This window comes from Sus scrofa, chromosome 6 (assembly GCF_054392235.1).
Source record: "Sus scrofa isolate SSC_HxYL_T2T_F1_AM1 chromosome 6, Sscrofa_HxYL_maternal_Yorkshire_Landrace_v2.0, whole genome shotgun sequence".
Classification (NCBI taxonomy): domain Eukaryota; kingdom Metazoa; phylum Chordata; class Mammalia; order Artiodactyla; family Suidae; genus Sus; species Sus scrofa.
In genome coordinates, this window is record NC_139388.1 from 111,509,186 (window position 1) to 111,532,992 (window position 23,807).

Sequence of the window (23,807 nt, forward strand, 5' to 3'; positions counted from 1 at the left end):
AACAACTTACACTTTACTTGAAGTAAAGTGCAGCCCAAGGTAGGTGATCCCTGGTGGGTGGCTCAGAGATCCAGGTTAAGAATCTGGTGTTGTCACTGCTGTGGCTCAGGTTGCTGCTGTGGCTTGGGTCCTGTCCTTGGCCCTAGAACTTCTACATGCTGTAGGCATGCCCCCCCCAAAATGAGCCCAAAGTAGAGCATGTTTTTTACTATTAGAAAGTAGTTCAGTCATTTAGGTGCTGGGTTTTAATATAATATTTGACTAAAGAAACAAATTGTATGATAGATTAATCCCATTGACACAGATTTGCTTTCAGCATTGGTGTTTTTTTCATTCTAATCAGTAGCCCATCAACTAAGAAAGGATCAAGGTTTTCTACAGTAATGTTCTGCTATAAGTAATTGTTTCTGTTTACCAAAGACTGGTATAATGGCTGTTATCAGCTGTCAGAGGGCACGAAGAAAGAGAATTCTATCTTAAGCAAAAAGAGCTCAGGTTTTGTAAGTTTTCATAGCCCAGCAAACATTTTCTGTAAAGGGTCAAATAATAAACACTTTTGGCGTTTTGGACCACATGATTTCCCTAGTAACTACTCACCCCTTTCCAAGCATTCACTTCTGCGTTTGTAGTGCAGAAACAATCAGAGATGACAAGTTAAAAAAAAAAAAATGAGTTGGACTGTTTTCCATTAAAACTTTATTTACAAAAACAGATGACTGGGTTTGGCCAACAGGCTGTGGTTTGCTGACCCTATCATAGATCATAGTGATGCCTACAGAGACATGAAAGCTGGTTACAGTTAGCAGTTGATAACACAGATTCTAGAGCCTTAAATGTAGTATTTTCCCCTAGGAGTTTCCCAAAGCTTTTACATTATTTTTGCTTTAAAATAAGAGTAACAGCTAACTTTACTGAGCTCTTAATTAGTACCAGGCATTTTGTCTTAATCTTTTGAGTATCTCATTTATTTTCACAATAAGAAGTAGATTGTTTATTTTAATAGACACATTCGTAAACATTTATTTGCTAGGGAAGATGAAGTTAAGATGGAAAATATCCCTTTCTCAAGGAGAAACTGTGCAGTACAGCAGTTAGTCCAGTCTGCACATCAGAGTAATGTTTGCAGAGTATTACAGCCCTGAAGCGTGTAAGGTATCTGGAGTTCCCGTCATGACTCAGTGGAAGGGAATCTGACTAGCATCCATGAGGATGCAGGTTTGATCCCTGGCCTTGCTCAGTGGGTTAAGGATCTCCATGCCGTGAGCTGTGGTGTAAATCTCAGACATGGCTTGGATCTGGTGTTGCTGTGGTTATGGTGTAGGCCAGCAGCTGCAGTTTGAACCCTAGCCTGAGAACGTCCATGTGTCTCGGGCGCGGCCCTAAAAAGACAAAAAAAAAAAAAAAAAAAAAAAGAGAGAGAGTAAGGTTCCTTAACAGCTCAGAAGGAGAAATTGTATCCCTTTTGAAGGGCTGAAGAAAGATTTTATGTGAACAATGTGACAACCTAACTTAATAGTTAAAAGAATTCAAAATAATTATGGTTACATAGTATATACTCAGGCAATGAAATTAATCCTTTAAATTCAAGGAAAGAAAGATCTATGCTCAGATTGAAGACAAATTCCAGACTAGATATCTACTAATATTAGCTCCTACCTAGTGCTTCTTGCCTAAGCCAGCATCAGAACATTTCTTTTTAGGCCTCAGCACAAAATCAGCTTTGACGACAATTCTCTGGCTAACTGGTGTAAATACTGTTGGGAATATATGATCCCCTTGACCATGGCAGTGCTTTTGTGCTTTGTTAAGGCATATTATCTTGTTACAAGATAGCTTGCCACAGTTTTGTTATTTTTCCTGTTTTTGAAATGACTAAAATACTTGGCACATAGCCTAAGATATGGAGTAAACTTTCATAATAAATGCTAATGGGGAAGAATGTTGGGCACTAGGAGTGTTATTTTATTATTACTCTTTTTAGTGCCTGCAACGTACAGAAGGTTCCCAGGCTGGGGGTCGAATTGGAGTTGCAGCTGCTGGCCTATGCCACAGCCACAGCAATGCCAGATCCGAGCTGCATTTGCAACCTATGCTGCAGCTCACAGCAACACTGGATTCTTAACCCCCTGAGTGAGGCCAGGGATCAGACCCATGTCCTCATGGATTCTAGTTGGGTTCTTAACCTGCTGAGCCACAATGGAAATTCCTGCTAGGTGTTATTTTATAATTTGTTGTTGTTGTTGTTGTCATTTTAGGGCTGCACTGGTGGCACATGGAGGTTTCCAGGCTAGGGATTGAATTGGAGCTGTACCTGCTGGCCTACGCCACGGCCACAGCAACGCTGGATCCTTAACCCACTGAGTTAGGCCAGGGATCGAACCCATGTCCTCATGGATGCTAGTCAGATTCATTTCCTCTGAGCCACAATGGGAACTCCAATTTTATAATTAATTAATAACTTTAGATGTAATATTAATAATCCAGAACATAGATTTGTGCCTGATATTTTTTCTTGGAATAGGGAAGCAATCTACTGATATGTAAGTATTAGAAAGAGTCCATGTGATAATTTTTTTGGTATTTTCCTGACTACTGCATTAAAAAAGCAGTCACTTAGCAATTTCCTTGTTAGATTACATCAATTTGGTAGAAAGGAAATTATTCAAAGTTTCATGTAAGCACCCTTCTAAATCTTGGAGTAGTTAAATTTGTAAAGGATATCTCCCTCCTTTTTTCTCAAGCATTAAGATCTTGAAATATTTGTTACATATTTTTTTAAAAACTTAGAACCCCCCTCACAGTTTATTCCAGTGTAATAGAAAGTGTCTTTATTTCCATAATGATGGGCTAATCTAGAGGCTACCAATGAAAAATTACACTCTTAAATTGATAACATTTTTTAAGGAGATAGAATTATGTTATTGATATAACTTACCTAATGTTTATTTTAGTGTTAAATTTGAGTTACGAAAAATGAGCCGAGGAAGGCGACCCTATTCATGTCCTCTTTTGTGAGACGTGTCCTCTTGCTGTTTCCAGACTGTGCTAGCCTGATGAAAAAGTGTGTGCAGTGTCGCGCAGTAGTTGAACGAAGAGTGCCCTTCATCATGTGTTGTGGAGGGAAGAGCTCAGAGGATGCCACTGATGACATTTGTAAGTGCGTTTTCTTAAGTATTTTCTTATTTTGCTTTCTTGTTGGGACTTTCATGGATATCTTTTCTCATAGTACAGTGTCTCCTTGCAAAACATAAGGTATGTGTCCTGAATCTACAAGGAATAGGTAGGGTTTTGTTCTTGTTATATAATAAGAAACATGAAATTATATTTTTCTATCTTGAAGTATGATTATAGAACTTTAAACATTAGGCTTTTAAGAAACCTCCGTGTATGATATAAAGAGTATTATTGCATTCTTACCTAACTAAATTTGCTGGCTCTTTTTAAGATGAAATTTAGTGGAGGAAGACATCATATTGTATATTATTATTTTCAGATTATGCAAGTGTTAACCTCATTCCTTTATGTAACAGGTTTACCTGTTGATGTGTTTGAGTATTTTATGGAACAGGAATTATTTGTGACAGACTAACTGTAGATAAACTGAAATGTAACCAAGTGAACAAGTGGAAAGATGAAAAGCAATTATTTACCTTCAACCTTTTCAGTGTAGTTGACCCTTGAACAAGGCAGTTTGAATTGCGAGGGCCCACTTATACTCAGATATTTTTCTGTAGTAAATGCTATAGGATTACATGGTCCGCAGTTGGTTGAACCAGGGAATGTGGAGAAATAGTGGCTATGGAGGACCAACTATAAGTGGTTGTTGATTTACCCTTGAGTTGTTCAATGGTCAGCTGTAGTACAGCTTTGTGAAAATACTTTTCATCTTTGCACTAGACATAAGCTGGTTGGTCTCTTTGATTTCTTTGTTTGGATGAGGAAGAACATTAGTGCAGCCATTTGCACCCGGGCCTTCTTGTCATTATCACAACAGGGCAGAATAAAAATCCCAGGGACAGATTAGCTGGAGTAAAAGACCAGGAATCTAGAAAGTAGGAAAAGTGAAATAAAAATTTTTTCTTCATTCAGGAGATCATGAGCTTTCTTTTGTGGAGTTCCTAATCTCAGATCAGTAACAACAGGGAGAGCCTTGGAAAACCCAAAAGTCTGCCTGGAGGTTATTGTCTAGCTGAGCTTAGTGTAATTAGAAGTTAATAGATAAACCTGTTCCTTTTTGAAGATTATAAATGACGGCATATAACATTAATGTCGCTGCCATATCTGTTGTCCACATGTGGGAAAAAATTTAATAATAATAGTCTTGTCTTTTTAATAAATAAAACCATTAATTTTAGAAATTAAAAAGCCATTCTTTCAAAACAGTCAAAGCATTAAGATTCTTTATCTGTATTATAGCAAGTGGAAATATTCCAGTGTTACAAAAGGATAAGGATAACACCAATGTCAACGCAGACGTGCAGAAGCTGCAGCAACAATTACAGGACATTAAAGAGCAGGTAACAGCGATTTCTTCATGGTGAACAATGATTCAAAGAATGGTATTTTTCTGTAAAAGTACTAGTGTTTTATGTAGTGAGCATGTATCATACTAGTGCATCATTTGTAGTATTTGTATATTTGCAATAGGCAAAATCTTATTAGAAGATTTCAATAGCCCCTTTACAAAATAGGAAACACACCAATGACCAATATGCAACATGAAAAAATGGTAAACTACAATGATGTATCTTTTTCCACCTATCAGATTGAGGGGAAAAATGTTAGAAACTGTCAATGTCAAGTGTTTAGGCAGAACACGTAGCAGCCGTAACTCTTACAATGCTAGTGAGAATATATATGAGTAAAAACACTTGAATAGTTTGTCATCATTTCATAAACCTAAAAAGGTAGTTCCCATTGTGGCTCAGCAGTTAATGAATCTGACTAGCATCCATGAGGACCCAGGTTTGATCCCTGGCCTGCTCGGTGAGTTAAGGATCCAGCACTGCCATGATCTGTGGTGTAGGTTGCAGACGCGACTCAGATCTGGTGTTGCTGTGGCTGTGGTGTAGGCCAGCAGCTACAGCTCTGATTTGACCCCTAGCCTGGGAATTTCCATATCCCGGGTGCAGCCCTAAAAAGCAATAAAACCAAAACAAACAAACAAACCTACAAAGGATATATTTGGGGATGCAACCTTGGAAAAAATAATCACACAGATGGTATTTAAAATCAAGGAGAGTATTTTTGGCTGGGGTGGCTGGGAGGGGGCATAAGAAGTTTTAAGAGTACTGATAACTCTTTTTTTCATGATCTAAGTTGATTACATGCATTTGATCAGTTTGTGAGTGTTTATTACATTGTATACTTATGATTTGTGCACATTTCTGTATAGATGTGATATTTCAATAACAAGGAGAAAAGGATACACACACACACACACACACACACACACACCCCCATACACCCATAAAGAAAAGCAAGGAAAAGAGAAATGAACACAATTCAGAACAGTGGTTATCAGGGAAGGATGGAAGAGTTCATACCGAGGGGCCTCAAAAGCACGGGTGGAATTCCATGCTTTACACTGAGTAGTGGTTATATTGTTCTCTGTATGGTATACATATCAAAGAAGTACTTCTTTATAGCTACTTAATATTTAATCAAAATGGCATTAAAATAAAGAAGTTACCTAAAACTCATAGCTATATGGAACATAAGAAAGTCTTTTTTCCCCCTTATCTTACCATTTGACCCAGCAATTAATTCAAAGAATTGAGCAGCAGAGGGTGTTACTTCTTAGTGTGGCAGTCACATCAGTGTTGCTGTGCAGTTGTTAGAGTCATGCCCTTGTCTTTTCTATCTGGATTTATAGGGAAGTAAAATAATCAATAGATAGTGGCCCAGGATAACTAATGATCTTTGGGATAATTCATTTAGAATTAATTGCATATATTTAATAGGAATTTAAATACCCATCTGAAGTGATGAAAACTACGATTAGGCCAGTTTTTCTTCTGAAATCCAGCATCTTGTAATACTTGTTGTGTAGTAAGTAAAGATAAAGATAGATTTATAAGTTCTTAATGTAGAAACATATTTAGCTCATCTGATATGTATAAAAAAATTGGGGGGGGGTCTTTTTTGGGCTGCACCAAGACATATGGAGGTTCCCAGATCAAATCAGATCTGTAGCTGCTGGCCTATACCATAGCTCATGGCAATGCCAGATCATTAACCTGCTGAGCAAGGCCAGGGATCGAACCTGAGTCCTCATGGATACCAGTCAGATTCGTTTCCACTGAGCCGTGATGGGAACTCCGATGTTTTAAAATTTTGAAGCCCCTTAGAATCTCAGTTCAATTTCCATAAGATACTTAGAGAAGGATAAAACTGATTTTTGGACACATCTTCTGTGAAGAGCTTTTTTTGTCTCATAATTGTGAATTAGAATTGTTCTTATAGTGAATAATGACATTTATTGAGCATTATAAAATAGGATCGTAAAAGAATAATTCAGCCCTACCTTTGTCCAAAGTTTACCATTTGAAAGAAGTTTTTCTTTCTTAAATAATCTTCATTACCATATTTCATCACTAAAGTATTTAAACAGTTAAAACTCATTTTCTGTGGAATGTTGGAAATTCTTTCAGGGACCCCTTCAGGGTCACCCAGAGAAAGCATCTGAATAACTCTTTTTAAGTTTTAAAACTCTAATCTTTCTATTACCTCAATGTCTCTTTAAAAGACAAAAGCTAATTTTATGTACTATTAAGAATATATTAATCTAAAGTAACTTAACCTGGGCTGCTGAGATGTGTTTACTTTTGGAACTAAGAATTATTAATTAACTGTAGTGAAAGTTAGAGACCTCTTGAAAGTTTAATGGAAAAGAAACTATTTTAATAAGCTTCTTTGGCTTCTTAAAATTAAAACATGATTTTTCTATAGTTTTGCTTCTCAAAACTTTAAGATTAAATGTGAAAATTACTTTGGAAGAATGGAGCTAGCATGTTAGACTGCAGTTCCTTTTTTCTGTTTTCTTCGCAATGATTTCTGGTATTGTCAAAATTGGTAGCTACATTTTTATATAGGCTTTAGGCCTGGTTTATTTATCTGGACATTCTTGTTTATTTCATTTCTCTGTTATTTGGGAAAAGTATAATTCAGAATGAAGTGTTATGATATATTAAGGTAAAAGGTTTTTATAAATGTTAAAATACAGTTTATAAGTAAATATGTGATTTTCTAGAAAATTTCACAGAACTATACAGCTGTATTCTTCCAAGATGAAAAAGTCTTTATCAATATGTAACTAAGGTTAATTAAGGGGTCTACATTGACAGCAGTGCAGGGCAGCATCAGGTTTACAAGCAAGAGCTCTGGGGCCTCGTGGACCTGAGTTCACACTGTGAGTTGCCTTGGGAAGTTTTTAACTTCCTTAAGCCTGAAGTGGGAGTGATTTAGGACTGAGATTGTATCCCATGTAGCGTAGTGCTTGGTTCTTAACAGGATTTCCTCACTGCTTCCCTGGGTACGTTGTGTTATTTTCATACAAAAAGAGCATGCATAGAGTACCTAGAGTTGGAGAATCTGTTTCAGACTGAATGGGGCTATTTTCATCCATTTCCTATTAGATTTTAGCATTTACATTCTAAATTTTATTCACTATTTGCTTTTTGTAATATTTATTTTATGTAGTACTTTTTCTACTGACCTGACAGTGCAGCCAATATTTTTGTTTTATAAGGATATTGGAACTATTTAAAAATTTTAAAGCAATAGATTATTTGACTAAAGCAACAAAATTAATGATGTTACAAAATTGTCACATACACTTTTGAAATAGAAAATGTCTCAGCATTTATTATGTTGTTATCTCATATTCCAGACAATGTGCCCTGTGTGTTTGGATCGTCTGAAGAATATGATTTTCCTATGTGGCCACGGAACATGCCAGCTCTGTGGAGACCGAATGAGTGAATGTCCTATTTGTCGAAAGGCTATTGAACGAAGAATACTTTTGTATTAACTAAAAAACTTGGTGTGTTTTGTTAGCTAAAGTATTTGGTCATGAGATCTTAGTGAGCTTTTCAGCTAGTTGGATGTTCCAATGAATTAATTTTTAATATCATAGTTTCTTTACTAGAGTGTAATAAGACTGTAAATGTACCAGAACAGCAACAAAAAACTCTATGAAACAGTATTTGAAGCTGTGTTTTTTGTTTTTTTTTCCCTTTCAGTTTGAAACATCAAATCCATGTAATTCATAGATAATTTACCTTTGACTTCTGGGGGAAAAACTCCTTTAAGGATCTCCTGTTATTTTTTATTTATACTGAATTTTCTCTTACAGCTTATGTTAGTTAGCCCTCAAAAGATTCACTTTCTTATGATCATCCTTCAGTTTATCATGATTTCACACAGTGAATTGACAGAGATACTCAAAAAAATCATGTATCAAATGAAAAGGGCAAGTCAAACCATTATGTCACATATATTAATGATAAAATGATAGTACATGTTCTGCATGGTTTAGGGAATACTGAAAAGAGGATTCTTTTTTTAAGGTAACATGAAGTATCCAAATGATTGGTTCTGAATTCTTAGAGTTAATGGTAACAGAATGAGAGAATAATGACTTTGCATTTAACTTATTTTCTGGATTCAGAGGAAAATTATTTAACTTGAATCTAATTGCCAGTTTCAGAATGACTGATAGGCATGAAAAGGAAAAATAAGCAGTCATAGTGGGGAACTGACAGGGAAGGGGGGGGAATTATCCAATAAAATAGTACCTATTAACTGACCATTACCAGTTGCTTTTCTTAATTTATACAGTGTTTTGTTCAGCCAGCTTTAAAAAAGAAAAAGTCTGTGAAAAATGTGCCTCAGTTTCCCCTGTGGTTACTTATCCAGACTTGATCTGACCAGTGAAATGATACTGCCCTCTTTGGGCCTCTGAGGTTCCATTTAGCTTTTCTAATGTGCTAAGTAGTGGTGCCCAGGGACCTGAGGAGGGTCATGCACTGTCCTCAGGCAGTGGTGGTCTGTCTGCAGTATCTGTTCATTTTGCCAGCATTACTGATTCTACTTTCATCATAGGCGTCACTCCCATTATCTCTCAGATACTATCTCTCAGATTCTTACTATGAAGAAAACAGTCTCTCTTTATACTTAATGATGAAGATTATTATTTTAACTTCCAGCAATATCCAAGATGTAGTAAATAACTGTTGGTAAATAAGTTTAGAAAGAATGACTAGGACATTTACAGAAATATGTCTGCTTACCTGTGTTTTTTTTTTTTTTTTTTTAACTCAATCTTTGACTCTAGGACATCTGATGATTTTTTTTCCTCCTTTGAATGAGTAATCTTTCAGCATCTAGGATGAATATACACATAAATAAGTGTTTTAGGGTTCATAACTTCCAGGTTATAGAAGTATCAGCTGTTTACAATAGTATCTATTACATACTATCTAAGTTTACTCCTAAGAATAGTTACCTTTTCTCTTACCCACTTCATTTTTGGCTGCCCTACAGCAAATGAAACTCCTGGGCCAGAGATCAGATCCAAGCCGCAGTCATGACCTAAGCCTCAGCCGTGGCAATGCGGGATCCTTAACCCACTGGGCTGGGCTGGGGATAGAACCTGCGTCCCAGTGTTCCCAAGATGCCTCCGATCCTGTTGTGCCACAGTGGGAGCTCCAGGGTGGTTATCTTTTTTTGTAGTTTTTCCCCTCTCCTTTGAATCTGGTTCTTACTTCAGTTTTTCTGCTCCAAGAACTAAATTTGAAAGTACAAAGTTTCTAGCTCTCAAAACATTATTTTTCTAGCTATTTAATGGCAGCTGGCTTTGCAAGTCCTAGTGAAAACAATGGTGTGCTTTGGTGGTTGACTGTATAATCTCAGTAATTCCATATTTGTGCTTAGCTGATTAACTTAAAAGTTTTCACAAATTTTAAATTTGAAAATTTGTATCGACTCTACTCAGTTATGTAATAAGGGGCCACTGGGGCTGTTTTTTTAAGCCATATTTTAAAGTTATAAAAAGATGGAACATCTGTCTGATGATGTTGACATAAAGGAACAGACGATTTTCTTTCATATTTGAAAACAGTGTAAGTCAGGATTTTCCTTTTCTTCCTGTGCCATAGGCTGCCCATCTCTTCTCCGCTAGATCAGCTTGTGAAGAGCGAGCCTCTGGCTGCTTCATGCATAGTTTGGCCAACCAGAGTATTGTATGGTCAAGAGTTCTGCCTCACTCAGACCCTTGTTGTTTGTCTTCTGTGCTGCAGTGCTTAAAGTTGTATCCCTAAAAGGCAATTTCATCTTCCAGACTAGTGTATTCCCTCCGTATAGGAGTTCCCGTCATGGCTCAGCAGAAAAGAATCTGACTGTTACCCATGCGGATGCAGGTTCAATCCCTGGCCTTACTCAGTGGGTTAAGGATCCGGCGTTGCTGTGGTTGTGGTGTAGGCTGGCAGCTGCAGCTCAGATTCAACCCTTAGCCTGGGAACTTCCATATGCCGCAGGTGTGGCCCTAAAAAAATAAAAAATAAAAGAATTAATAACATAGACTATTGCAGAAGTCAAAGTCACTATAAATGTAGTGCTGTGTGCTTGTGGATTGCCTTTGTTTGTACCACTTTGAAATTTGTTTAAGTGAATAGAAAATGATTCTCTGTTGATGTTTTCAAGCCCTTGAAAAATTATTTTAAATTTTTTTGGCAGGTTTGTGAGAGAATAAGATTAAGAACTTGTTTAAACAACAACAACAACAACAAAAAGACAAAAGACAAAAAAAAAAAAAAAAAAAGAACTTGTTTAAGTGAATTTCCTCTAACTGAAACTGCTACCTCTTATTATATGTCTCAGCAGTGCTTTCCCAATTAGGATGTTTCCTTGTCATTATCATCTCTTTATCTTGTGCCTCAAAAGAGTTTTTGCTTTTCCTAGAATTACTTAAAAATTACATTCATTCATAGAAAAAAAAAACATTTATTGAGCGTGGGAGGCTAGATACACAACATTGAAAAAATTGTCAGGGTTTTGGCACGTGCAGAATTTATCATGCAACCATTGGATATTTGAAGTGATCCCTTCAAAAAGAAGGCATCTAAAGATCCTGATAACATATCTTCCTAATACTTGGAGGAATTGTCATTGATAGTATTCAGAGTCCCTCTCTGTACCCCCTGACTCCTACCACATTTTCTCTTTTTTATTCTTCTAACTAACGTTGTCAGCTTTGTTACCCAGAACATACATACAACCTACCAGATGGTGCTATTCTAGTAGTTTTTCTTCACATACTTTAACATTCTTACTGCTTATACTATATACTTAGATATTTAATTTTGTTGGGAGCAAGAAAGTTTTCCAAGAGAAGATCATTTTGTATTAGTATAGGAATATTATATTACACATGTGTTTTAGTTTAGCTGGCCAAATTATGCTTGGTTGTTTGTAATTTTAAACATTGCAAATTGGCCGTCTAGCTACTGAGGCATAAAGTTAATTGATAATGTTGAAAATAACTTTCTTAAATTTATAACTTTGATGGCTTCAGCCTATGAGAGCATTTTAACATATTGCAATGCATGCTGCTTAAGGTTTAGGTCCAATTCAAATTTAAAAGCTTGCTGGGTCATTTTTACATAGTAGAAATAGACTCTCTAGTTATGTGTTGCCCAATTACTGTTATTTATTATGAATTTGGGGCCCTTTTGGACAAGAAATTATTTAAACTTATGAACTAGGAGAATTGGTGATGAGATTGCACAGGGAGGACAGTAGGGATTGCAGAATAAAAATCAGGTTTTGAGTTTAGAGAAGAGGTCATGTCTATTTTATTAATGTGGTAAATGTAGAGAGTAGACTTAATTGGATAAAGGGTCTTTCAGCCAGTTTTTAGTGTAGTTTAATTGACAATTGCTTTGGAAATTATGGACTTTAATAAGTCTATAATTAGACTTGCTTATAGCTTGCTTAAAAACAAAATCCAAAAAGAAAAGCACTTATCTTCTCAGAGCATCTAAAATATTTTATAGGAATAATTTCTGTAAAAATTGAATTTTGGAATAGAATATTTTGCATTTTTTTATTGTGGTAAAAACACATAACATGAAATTTACCATCTTAACCAGTTTTAAGTGTACAGTTGATGATGTAAGTCTATTCACATTGTTGTGAAACATCTCTAGAACTTTCTCATCCTTGAAAACTTGAAACTCTATACCTGTTAAGCAACAATCCCCCTCTTTCTCTTCTGCCGGGAGGAATAGAATTTTGATTAAATGTAAAACAAGAAACACCTGAATATCTCCAGTGTTTGTGTTGCAAGATCTGAAGTTATGGTAAACATCAAGTTCCTAAAATTTGAAGGAGATAGAATTTCTTCCCTCCCTCCCAGTTATCTTCAGTCATAATTGAGTGGATTTCAAATATCTATTGATTAGAAGAGCTTGTTATTTCATTTTGAGCCAGAGGGAAGAAACATGTTTTTAACATTAGAATTAGGTTAACTCTGAATTTGTACTAAATTGGAAAAGTAGCAGATCTTCACAAATTATGTGTGCCTTGTTGAAAATGTTACTTGTCTTTAAGTCTGCTTGTAACTGTTTCAAATATTTTTTTTCTCTCAAAAAGTGACCTATTTTATTTGCTTGAATATTATGATAGGAATGCTTACTGATAATTACTTGATAATCGTATATAGCCTTGGAACTTTAACATTTATATAAAGCTATACAGTATTAATAATTATAGCTGTACTTCTTTAAAACATTAAATTTGAGGAAAAACTATTTAATACTGTGTCATGTGTACATTGCTTTGCTACAGTGAGAGGGAAAATTTTTTAGATTGAGCCTCAATTTGCTGATAAATGGTCAGTAGTTGGTGAAACTAGAGTATGAAAATATAAACTAGATAGTAGAACTGATGAATGAAAAATTGTAAGTTGCTACATCAGCATTTTCTATCTCCCTCCTTTTCTGTCAGAGTATTACTTTTCCAGCATGCGTTCATATTTGTGAGCTAAGAAGGAGATGGGAATCTGAGGTTGAAGTTGTGATTATCTTGTTGAGGAAGCTAGTATTACAAGAAAGGTGACTTCCCACATCAATTTGGTGCCTAAATCTGTAACTACAAGTTACAATGATGCTTACAAAATGTATAAGAAAGATAATATTGCTGAATATTTTACTTTTTTTGTGAAGTCTACTTAATTCTGTTTCATAAACATGACTTCTTCCCAAAAGCAAAATGGTGTTGTGATTTTCTGTAAAATAAATGTGCCATTTTGTCTGAAATCTGTAATTTCAGGAAGCTATTGAAAGTTCTGACTCAGGGCTTTTTAAGAGTTTAAGCAATTGTTAATTATATTTTGGAAAATTCATCTACATAATTCTTCAGTGCCTTGAAAGAATTATAAACTTGGCAACACTACTAAAACTTTACAGAAGGTGGTCTTTAGTGTGTGTTTATCATTACACACACATTCATAAGTTGTGTTACTTGTGTTGTAATAATGATACTGCTTGTGTGCTGGGTTTGGGTAATTCTTTCTTTAAAGGAAGTTTCCTTAGATTTGCACTTGAAATTTGTTTTTTTTTTTTTTTTTTTTAAATGGGTTATTTATGGCCATGACACTGTTACCAGGAAAGTACTTGTTAAGTCATTATGAAAAGTCATGTATAAGTAGCATCTGGAAAGAGGAGCTAGAGTTCATACAGTTTACTATTTTAGTATAAAAGGAGAATCTGTTTGGTAAACACAGATTGTCTTCCTCTCAAATGAAAAAAAAAAAAAAAAAAGAAGAAGAAGACCTTTTGTTCAAGTGATTTGGTTAATGAGTAACCAGAATCACGAAGTGCATGACATTTTAAATGGTAGTCTTACTTAGACCGAATCCCCCCAATCAATACTCTTATTACGTTCAGTATGCTTGTGTCCTTCTGAATGCTGTATATTCAGCGATAGAAGGTGGTTTAATTGACTTACAGCTTTGTTTTGCTTTGTATTTTTCTAGTGTTTTTTAGCTTTCACTTAATTAGGTTTAAAGTCTTGTTTGTGAGTATAGTTTTTGTATGACAAATGATTCTTGCTTATTAGCTTTTGTTTAAAGAATGCGTAGCAAGAGCTAAGCTTTTAAAAATGAATGCATTTACCATTAATAAAGCCTGTGATATTATATAATGCTTTTCTCTGATCTTTTGAAAATGTTCTTTATAGATGTATACATGAATTTTGATTCTTGCAGCATTTGAAAACAAATCTCATATATCAAATCTTTTATTATTGGGAAGGAAATTATCACGTCTTTGAGAAACAAGAAAAAACATCTCCAATTCTATATAAGACGTAGGTGCCTGCATCTAGAAGGAAGGCTCTCATTGCAGTTGTTTACATTTAAGGTACCTCTATATCTCTAGGGCCAAAGAAGCTTTTCCTATTATAACACCTCGTATTCTTTCAGGATGAAGAGATATTGTGAAAGTAGTCTGAATAGCATAAACTTGATAGAAAACAGATCAACTAGTCATGAAGATTCAACTTCTATAAAAAGTTTATTACACTTCCCAACTCAGATGTAGATTTCATTTTCAAGAGGTATACATTTTAAAACAATGATTTATTTGACTTTGTTAGCATTTTGTGACTAAGTCAGTAATTGAAGGGTTTGGGGGTTGTTTTATTTTTTAGGTTAATAGAAGCACTTGTGAAGTTACTGAAAAATGGTCTTGTGTTAGTTCAAAAAATTACGTATGTATATCTCCTATGTTTAAGAGGGAAACCGTCTGAAACAAAAATCTTTTAAAATTGTTTATTTGAAAAAAGCATATGTATTCCAACTTTAAAATTGTGAATTTATTTTTGGATAACCTCTACCTGTATTTTGGGGAGTTATTTCTGTTGCTGTATAATTAGGTATTTCATGGCAATATTTTTTATTAAATTGAAACTCTGTATAGGTTTTGAAAATAAAGCCATTTTAGAAAATGTGATTTTGCTTTTTTATCATTGGTATTATTCATCCTTCACAGGAGTGAGAATTATTTGTTAGTCTTACAGTGTAGCATTTCCTGAATTTACTAATAATGGAAACTTTTAAATGGTAGATGTAGAGCATTTATAGGAGTTTATAGGATAGAATGAGTGCATGGATTAAAGTAGAACCCGGAAATGATCTCTCAGGTAAATTGATTGCTGAAGAATGATCATTTGACTAATAGTTTTTCTCTTTATAACAAAACTAGTTGATAAATTTATTTTTATTTTACGGATAAAAAAGTGATAAACATGATATGAAAAAATTAGACAAGACCTGGAGCAGTGACCATCAGTCAGTCCATGAATTGATGTCATGTCACTGAGACAGCACTGGGCAGTGCTGCCTCTGCAGTGATGTTTTAACCAAATGTAATGCATTCATGCTTAAAATGCCGCTTCATACCAAGTCCCCACACTCTGAGATACAGCAACTTTCTGAAAGGCAGATTTTCAAATCAGTATAAACATTATTTCTCATCTATTTAAGACTATTTATTAATCATACTTTCTCCTTTATTTCCACAGAACACCAATTAATATCTTGAGGGGAACATTGACATACAGTTTGGAAAAAGCTTTTATAGGTGAGATTAACCCTGAAAATAGGGAAACAATCAGATCAGAGAGCCTTTGACTACTGACCATGGCCAAATCATACTGAAGAAAGTCTGAAGTTCAGAAAGGTTATATGCCCTTAATATGTATGTTATAGTATAAGAGTATTGTGGTAGTTTCCTATTGCAACTGTGACAAATTGCTGTGAATGTAGTGGCTTAACACAATAGAAAGTTTGGAGGTCAGAAGTCTGACATGAGTCTCCTTGGATTAAAATCAGGTTGTTGTCAGGGTTGTGTTCCTTTCTGGATGTTCTTGGGGAGCATCCATTACCTTGCTCTTTATAGCTGCAGGAGGTGGCCCACGTTCCTTGGTCTCATCCATCTTCATCTTCTTCTGCCAGCAATTGCCAGTTGTGTCTCACACTAAATCACTCTGACATTGCCTCTTCTGCCTCTAAAGATTTTTCACTTTTAAGGATCCTTGTTATAGCACTGGGTCTATCTGGATAACCTCTTTAATTTTAGTTGATAAGCATCCTTAATTCCACCTGCACCTTTAATTCCCTTTTGCCATGTAACGTAACATATTCATAAGTTCCAAGGCTTAGGACATAGTCATATTTTGGGGGAAGGGGTATTATTACCTCCAAAGGTATAGATGGCCTGTATTTATGTATGTTCTACATGTTGAGAATATATTCCCAACCTGTAGATTTAGAGAACTAAGATTTCATTGCAGGGTTATCTTAAATCTACTAAGATGAACAGAAGTGTTATATAGGAGTTCCTATGTAAGTGTGGGATTAATCTCAAAGGAAATAATTTGCTCAAAATTCTCAGTGTTTCTAGAGGAAAGTGTTCATGATATCCCTGGTTTATGAAAATGCTGATGTTTTACATGTTGCTGCTTCTTTTAATTTTCTATCAATAATCTCATCATTACATTGGCTCAGTTACCATATATAGGTTTGGAAGATTCTGAGTTTTATATCCTAAGATTCTTATTTGCAACTTAATCTGGGCATGTTTTAATAGGTATCCAGACTCCTTAAACCTGGTATGTCCCAACCTCAAACCTAGTATGTCCCAACCTTAAGTTGACTATTTCCAGTATACTTGTGTTAATAATAGTATTGTCTTTTTTATCCAGTTTCTTAAACTAGAAACTTCAGTCATATTTGACTAGCTATTTTTTTGCCGCCTGAAGCATGTAGAAATTTCAGGGCCAGGGATCAAACCTGCATCATAGCAGTGACAATGCTGGATCCCTAACCTGCTGAGCCACCAGGAAACTCCATACTTTTATCACATCTAATATTTGCTGGATCCTGTTATTGCTTATTTGGAACTGTCTCTTTTTTTTTTTTTTTTTTTTTTAATTTTATTTTTTTATTTCCCCACTGTACAGCAAGGGGGTCAGGTTATCCTTACATGTATACATTACAATTACAGTTTTTCCCCCACCATTTCTTCTGTTGCAACATGAGTATCTAGACATAGTTCTCAATGCTATTCAGCGGGATCTCCTTGTAAATCTATTCTAGGTTGTGACTGATAAGCCCAAGCTCCCGATCCCTCCCACTCCCTCCCCCTCCCATCAGGCAACCACAAGTCTCTTCTCCAAGTCCATGATTTTCTTTTCTGAGGAGATGTTCATTTGTGCTGGATATTAGATTCCAGTTATAAGTGATATCATATGGTATTTGTCTTTGTCTTTCTGGCTCATTTCACTCAGTATGAGATTCTCTAGTTCCATCCATGTTGCTGCAAATGGCATGATGTCATCCTTTTTTATGGCTGAGTAGTATTCCATCGTGTATATATACCACATCTTCCGAATCCAATCTTCTGTCGATGGACATTTGGATTGTTTCCATGTCCTGGCTATTGTGAATAGTGCTGCAATGAACATGCGGGTGCATGTGTCTCTTTTAAGTAGAGCTTTGTCCGGATAGATGCCCAGGAGTGGGATTGCAGGGTCATATGGAAGGTCTATGTATAGATTTCTAAGGTATCTCCAAACTGTTCTCCATAGTGGCTGTACCAGTTTACATTCCCACCAACAGTGCAGGAGGGTTCCCTTTTCTCCACAGCCCCTCCAGCACTTGTTATTTGTGGATTTATTAATGATAGCCATTCTGACTGGTGTGAGGTGGTATCTCATGGTAGTTTTGATTTGCATTTCTCTTATAATCAGCGATGTGGAGCATTTTTTCATGTGTTTGTTGGCCATCTGTATATCTTCCTTGGAGAAATGTCTATTCAGGTCTTTTGCCCATTTTTCCATTGATTGATTGGTTTTTTTGCTGTTGAGTTGTATAAGTTGCTTATATATTCTAGAGATTAAGCCCTTGTCAGTTGCATCATTTGAAACTATTTTCTCCCATTCTGTAAGTTGTCTTTTTGTCTTCTTTTGGGTTTCCTTTGCTGTGCAAAAGCTTTTCAGTTTGATGAGGTCCCATGGGTTTATTTTTGCTCTAATTTCTATTGCTTTGGGAGACTGACCTGAGAAAATATTCATGATGTTGATGTCAGAGAGTGTTTTGCCTATGTTTTCTTCTAGGAGTTTGATGGTGTCCTGTCATATATTTAAGTCTTTCAGCCATTTGGAGTTTATTTTTGTGCATGGTGTGAGGGTGTGTTCTAGTTTCATTGCTTTGCATGCAGCTGTCCAGGTTTCCCAGCACTGCTTGCTGAATAGACTTTCTTTTTCCCATTTTATGTTCTTGCCTCCCTTGTCAAAGATTAATTGACCATAGGTGTCAGGGTTAATTTCCGGATTCTCTATTCTGTTCCATTGGTCTGTCTGTCTGTTTTGATACCAGTACCACACTGTTTTGATGACTGTGGCTTTGTAGTATTTCTTGAAGTCTGGGAGAGTTATGCCTCCTGCTTGGTTTTTGTTTCTCAGGATTGCTTTGGCGATTCTGGGTCTTTTGTTGTTCCATATAAATGTTTGGATTGTTTGTTCTAGTTCTGTGAAAAATGTCATGGGTAATTTGGTAGGGATTGCATTGAATCTGTAGATTGCTTTGGGTAGGATGGCCATTTTCACAATATTGATTTTTCCAATCCAGGAACATGGAATATCTTTCCATTTCTTTACATCTTCTTTGGTTTCTTTGATTAAGGTTTTATAGTTCTCGGCATATAGGTCCTTTACCTCTTTGGTCAGGTGTATTCCGAGGTATTTGATTTTGTGTGGTACAATTTTAAAAGGTATCGTATTTTTGTATTCCTTTTCTAATGTTTCATTGCTGGTATACAGAAATGCAACTGACTTCTGAATGTTAATCTTATATCCTGCCACTTTGCTGAATTTATTAATCAGTTCAAGGAGTTTTGGGGTTGAGTCCTTAGGGTTTTCTAGGTATAGAATCATGTCATCTGCATACAGTGACAGTTTGATCTCTTCTCTTCCTATATGGATGCCTTTGATTTCTTTTGTTTGTCTAATTGCTGTGGCTAAGACTTCCAAAACGATGTTGAAGAGCAGTGGTGAGAGTGGGCATCCCTGTCTTGTTCCAGATTTGAGTGAGAAGGCTTTCAGTTTTTCCCCATTGAGGATTATATTTGCTGTGGGTTTATCATAAATGGCTTTGATTATATTCAGGAATGTTCCCTCTATACCCACTTTGGCGAGGGTCTTGATCATGAATGGATGTTGAACTTTGTCAAATGCTTTTTCTGCATCTATTGAGATGATCATATGATTTTTGACTTTTTTTTTTGTTAATGTGGTGTATGATGTTGATTGATTTGCGTATGTTGAACCATCCTTGTGAACCTGGGATGAACCCAACCTGGTCATGGTGTATAATTTTTTTGATATGTTGTTGGATTCGGTTGGCTAAGATTTTGTTGAGAATTTTTGCATCTATATTCATCAATGATATTGGGCGATAGTTTTCTTTTTTGGTGGTATCTCTGCCTGGTTTTGGAATGAGGGTGATGGTGGCCTCATAGAATGTCTTTGGGAGTATTCCTTCTTCTTCAACCTTTTGAAAGAGTTTAAGGAGGATGGGCACCAATTCCTCTTTATATGTTTGATAGAATTCACCTGTGAAGCCATCTGGTCCTGGACTTTTATTTGTAGGGAGTGATTTTATGACCTCTTCAATTTCATTTCTAGTGATCGGTCTGTTCAGTTGGTCTGTTTCTGCTTGATTCAGTTTTGGCAGGCTGTAAGATTCTAGAAAATTGTCCATTTCTTCCAGATTGTCAAACTTATTGCCATATAGTTGTTCATAGTATTCTCTTATGGTTTTTTGTATTTCTGCTGTATCCGTTGTGATTTCTCCTTTTTCATTTATAATTTTGGTGATTTGGGTTCTTTCTCTCCTCTTTTTAGTGAGTCTGGCCAGGGGTTTATCAATTTTGTTCACCTTTTCAAAGAACCAGCTCTTGGTTTTATTAATTTTCTCTATTGTTTTTTGAGTCTCTATTTTATTGATTTCTTCTTTGATCTTTATAATTTCCTTCCTTCTGCTGACTTTAGGACTTTTTTGTTCTTCTTTTTCTAATTCATTTAGGTGGAGGGTTAAGTTGTCAATTTGGGATCTTTCTTCTTTTTTGAGAAAGGCCTGGATTGCTATAAATTTCCCTCTGAGCACTGTTTTCGCAGCATCCCATAGATTTTGAGAGGTTGTGTCTTCATTATCATTTGTTTCAAGGTAGTTTTTAATTTCCTTCTTGATTTCCTCATTGACCCATTGGTTTTTTAGTAGCATGTTGTTTAGTCTCCATGGAGTAGGTTTTTTCTCTTTGCTTTTCCCATGGTTGATTTCTAATTTCATGGCATTGTGGTCAGAGAAGATACTTGAGATAATTTCTATGCTCCTAAATTTATTGAGATTCGCTTTGTGTCCCAATATGTGGTCGATTCTTGAGAATGTTCCATGAGCATTTGAGAAGAATGTGTATTCTGCTTTTTTTGGATATAGTGTCCTGAAGATATCAATTAAGTCTAACTTTTCTATTGTTTCCTTTAGGATCTCTGTTGCTTTATTGGTTTTCTGTCTGGAGGATCTGTCCATTGATGTGAGGGGGGTATTTAGGTCTCCTACTATGATTGTATTCTCATCAATATCTCCCTTTATGTCTGTTAATATTTGTTGTATGTATCTGGGTGCTCCTATGTTTGGGGCATATATGTTGATGATAGTAACATCCTCTCCTTGGATGGATCCCTTAATCATTAAATAGTGTCCTTCTTTGTCTTTCTTTATGTCTTTTGTTTTAAAGTCTATTTTGTCTGATATGAGCGTTGCAACTCCTGCTTTTCTGTCATGTCTATTGGCATGAAATACTTTTCCCCAGCCTTTCACTTTCAATCTATATGTATCTTTTGTCCTAAGGTGAGTTTCTTGTAGGCAGCATATTGAAGGTTTTTGCCTTTTTATCCACTCAGCCACTCTGTGTCTTTTGATTGGGGCATTCAGTCCATTGACATTTAAGGTGATAATTGATAGATGATTATTTATTGCCATTTGATCCTCGTGTTCCAGTTGATTCTATGGTTCTCCATTCTTCTTTTTTTTTTTTTGGTTGGATGGTCTCCTGTTATTATCTGCTTGAGTGTATTTTTTTTTTTCATTTTTTGCAAATGCATTATTTGGTTTTGGCTTGTGGTTGCCCTGTTTTTTAAGTATGCTAACTCCTTCCCATAATTGTGTGTTTTAGCCTGATGGTCCTGTAAGTTCAAACACTTCATTATTATATTAAAATTAAGAAGAGAGACATACATACAAACAAAAAGGATTATTTACCTCCTAACATCCCTTGCCCACATTTTATGGTTTTGATGACTCTTTTATTTTTTTCTTTTTAATTTTATTTTGTTTGAAGCATGTTCATGATTAAATCTGTATGCTGGCTTATTTGAGTGACTGCTCTCTGATTACGGTTTCCTCAGTCCTAGTTCTTCCTCTTCTTCTTCTTCTTCTTTTTTTTTTTTTCTTTTCTTTTTTCTTCCCTTTCCTTCCTTTCTTTTTGGTTTAGAGAAGCCCTTTCAATATTTCCTTTAACCTGGGTTTTGTGTTGCTGTATTCTTTAAGTTTTTGTTTGTTGGGAAAAATTTTTATTTCCCCTTCTATTTTAAATGATATTCTTGCTGGATAAAGTATTCTAGGTTGCATATTTTTTCCTTTGAGCACTTTAAATATCTCTTGCCATTCCCTCCTGGCCTGTAGTGTTTCTGTAGAGAAATCAGCTGATATTCTTATGGGGGTTCCCTTGTAGGTAACATTCTGTTTTTCTCTTGCTGCCTTTAGGATCCTCTCTTTATCACTAACTTTTGCCATTTTTATTATGATGTGTCTTGGTGTGGGTCTGTTTGGGTTCAGTTTGTTTGGGGCCCTCTGTGCTTCTTGTATCTTGAATCCAGTATCCTTTAGATTTGGGAAGTTTCCAGCGATAATTTCTTCAAATATATTTTCCATTCCCTTATCTTTTTCTACTCCTTCTGGAATTCCTATTATGCGTAGATTGGCCCGCTTTATATTATCCCATAGGTCTCTTATATTGCTTTCCAGTTTTTTGATTCGGTTTTCTGTCTGTTGACCAGATTGAGTGATTTCCATTATTCTATCTTCCACATCACTGATTCGTTCTTCTGAATTATTCATTCTGGTTTTTACTGCCCCTAGTTCAGTTTGCATCTCTGCAAATGAATGTTCTAGTTTTTCTTGGCTCCTCCTTATATTTTCTAGCTCCTTTCTGAGGGTATCTGCATTACTGTTCATATCTTCTCTTAATTCCTTCAGTATTTTCAGTATTTCTCTTTTGAATTCTAGGTCTGTCAGACTGCCGAGATCTGTTTCATTGTTGACTGTTTTAGGTGAGTTCTCCTGTTGGTTTGACTGGGGGTGGTTTCTCAGCTTCTTCATCTTGCTTGTTGTCTTCTTTCTCCTGAGGGAGTTGTACTCTCCGTTATCGGGTAGTGTTTGCCTTGTCACTGCCGTGGAATATTTCCTGAGGGCTGTCGTTGTTGGTCAATCTTTTTTGAGGCAGTGTGGCTTTTCTGGAGTGTTGATGGAACTAACAGTGTTTCTTTGAAGCAAAGGAGGACTTCCTGAGGGCAGACAGGACTGGGAGGTCCACCCCACGATGGTAGCAGATTTCACTTGGTTCTCAGCACCCCCTGGGGTCTTGGGCAGGTAGCAGGGCCCTTGGAGACTCAAGAGGCTCCTCCCCAGGGCAGCCCGACTCAGAAAGACCGTCGGAGATCTTTTCCTAAGTCGGCCAGGCTTGTTGCAGCTTTTCTGGGGTGCAGGGGGTCCTGCCTGGAGCTGGCAGTCCTATGCAGCTGGTCCACTAGGTCTTAGCACCCCCTGGGGTCTTGGGCGGGTAGCAGGGCCCTTGGAGACCCAAGAGGCTCCTCCCCGGGGGAGCCCGTCTCAGAAAAACCGTCGGAGAATTAGGTCGATCTATTCACGGCCTGGCTAGGCTTGTTCTAGCTTTTCTGGGCTGCAGGCCTTTTCTAGGGGGCTGGTGGTGTTTGGTGCTGCTCTGTGGAAGTGTAGCCCCTCCAAAGGGCAAGCAGGCCTGTGCAGGGAGAGCCCCTGCGGTGGTAGGCTTCAGGCAATTGTTGAGGCCAGCCCTCCTGGATGGCAGGCAGCCCCAGGTTCCGCGAGAGCGTAGGGGGTGGCGGGGGTGGGGGGAGGGAATGCACTGGGAAGCACAGCTTTCTGCTAGCTAGCGGGCCTGTAAGCTTGCTGTGGCGTGGGGGGTATTCTATGGGAACCCACCCCTTCTTTTCTCCGCTCCCCAGCACGGGCGCAGACCAGGCTCTTCTCCCAGGTTCCCTCTGAGGCGGCTTTCCACTTCCCCGCCCCTAGAGTATTGCTCCCTTCCTCTGCGACAGCTTTGTTTTCTAGTCTCCCAGGCAGTCTCTGCCCGTCAAATGGTTTAGAGACCTCCCAAGCAATTTCCGCTCTTCCCCGCCCCCCTAGCCCGGGGACTAATCTCTGGAGCCGAGGTCTCGGTGCCCAGCCCCCACCCAGGCGTCCCCCGGCCCTTTCTTGGGGACTAACCTTCGGAGGCGAGGTCTCGGTGCCCAGCCCCCACCCAGGCGTCCCCCGGCCCCCTCTCGGGGACCAACCTTCAGAGGCGAGGTCTCGGTGCCCAGCCCCCACCCAGGCGTCCCCCGGCCCTTTCCCGGGGACTAACCTCTGGAGCCGAGGATTCGGT

General features: G+C 37.0%; 1 protein-coding gene across 2 annotated transcripts in view; it reads left to right on the forward strand.

The window, feature by feature from the left end:
* MIB1 (MIB E3 ubiquitin protein ligase 1) overlaps positions 1–15,014 on the forward strand; it is a 126,063-nt gene extending 111,049 nt beyond the window's left edge. For both annotated transcript variants that reach the window (XM_003356369.5, XM_084964341.1), the window contains 3 exons: positions 3,040–3,153; positions 4,417–4,517; positions 7,892–15,014. In XM_003356369.5, coding sequence (XP_003356417.1) covers positions 3,040–3,153; positions 4,417–4,517; positions 7,892–8,032 — 356 coding nt within the window. In that variant the 3' untranslated portion in view covers positions 8,033–15,014. The remainder of the gene's footprint in view (positions 1–3,039; positions 3,154–4,416; positions 4,518–7,891) is intronic.
* The last annotated feature ends 8,793 nt before the right edge of the window (positions 15,015–23,807 follow it).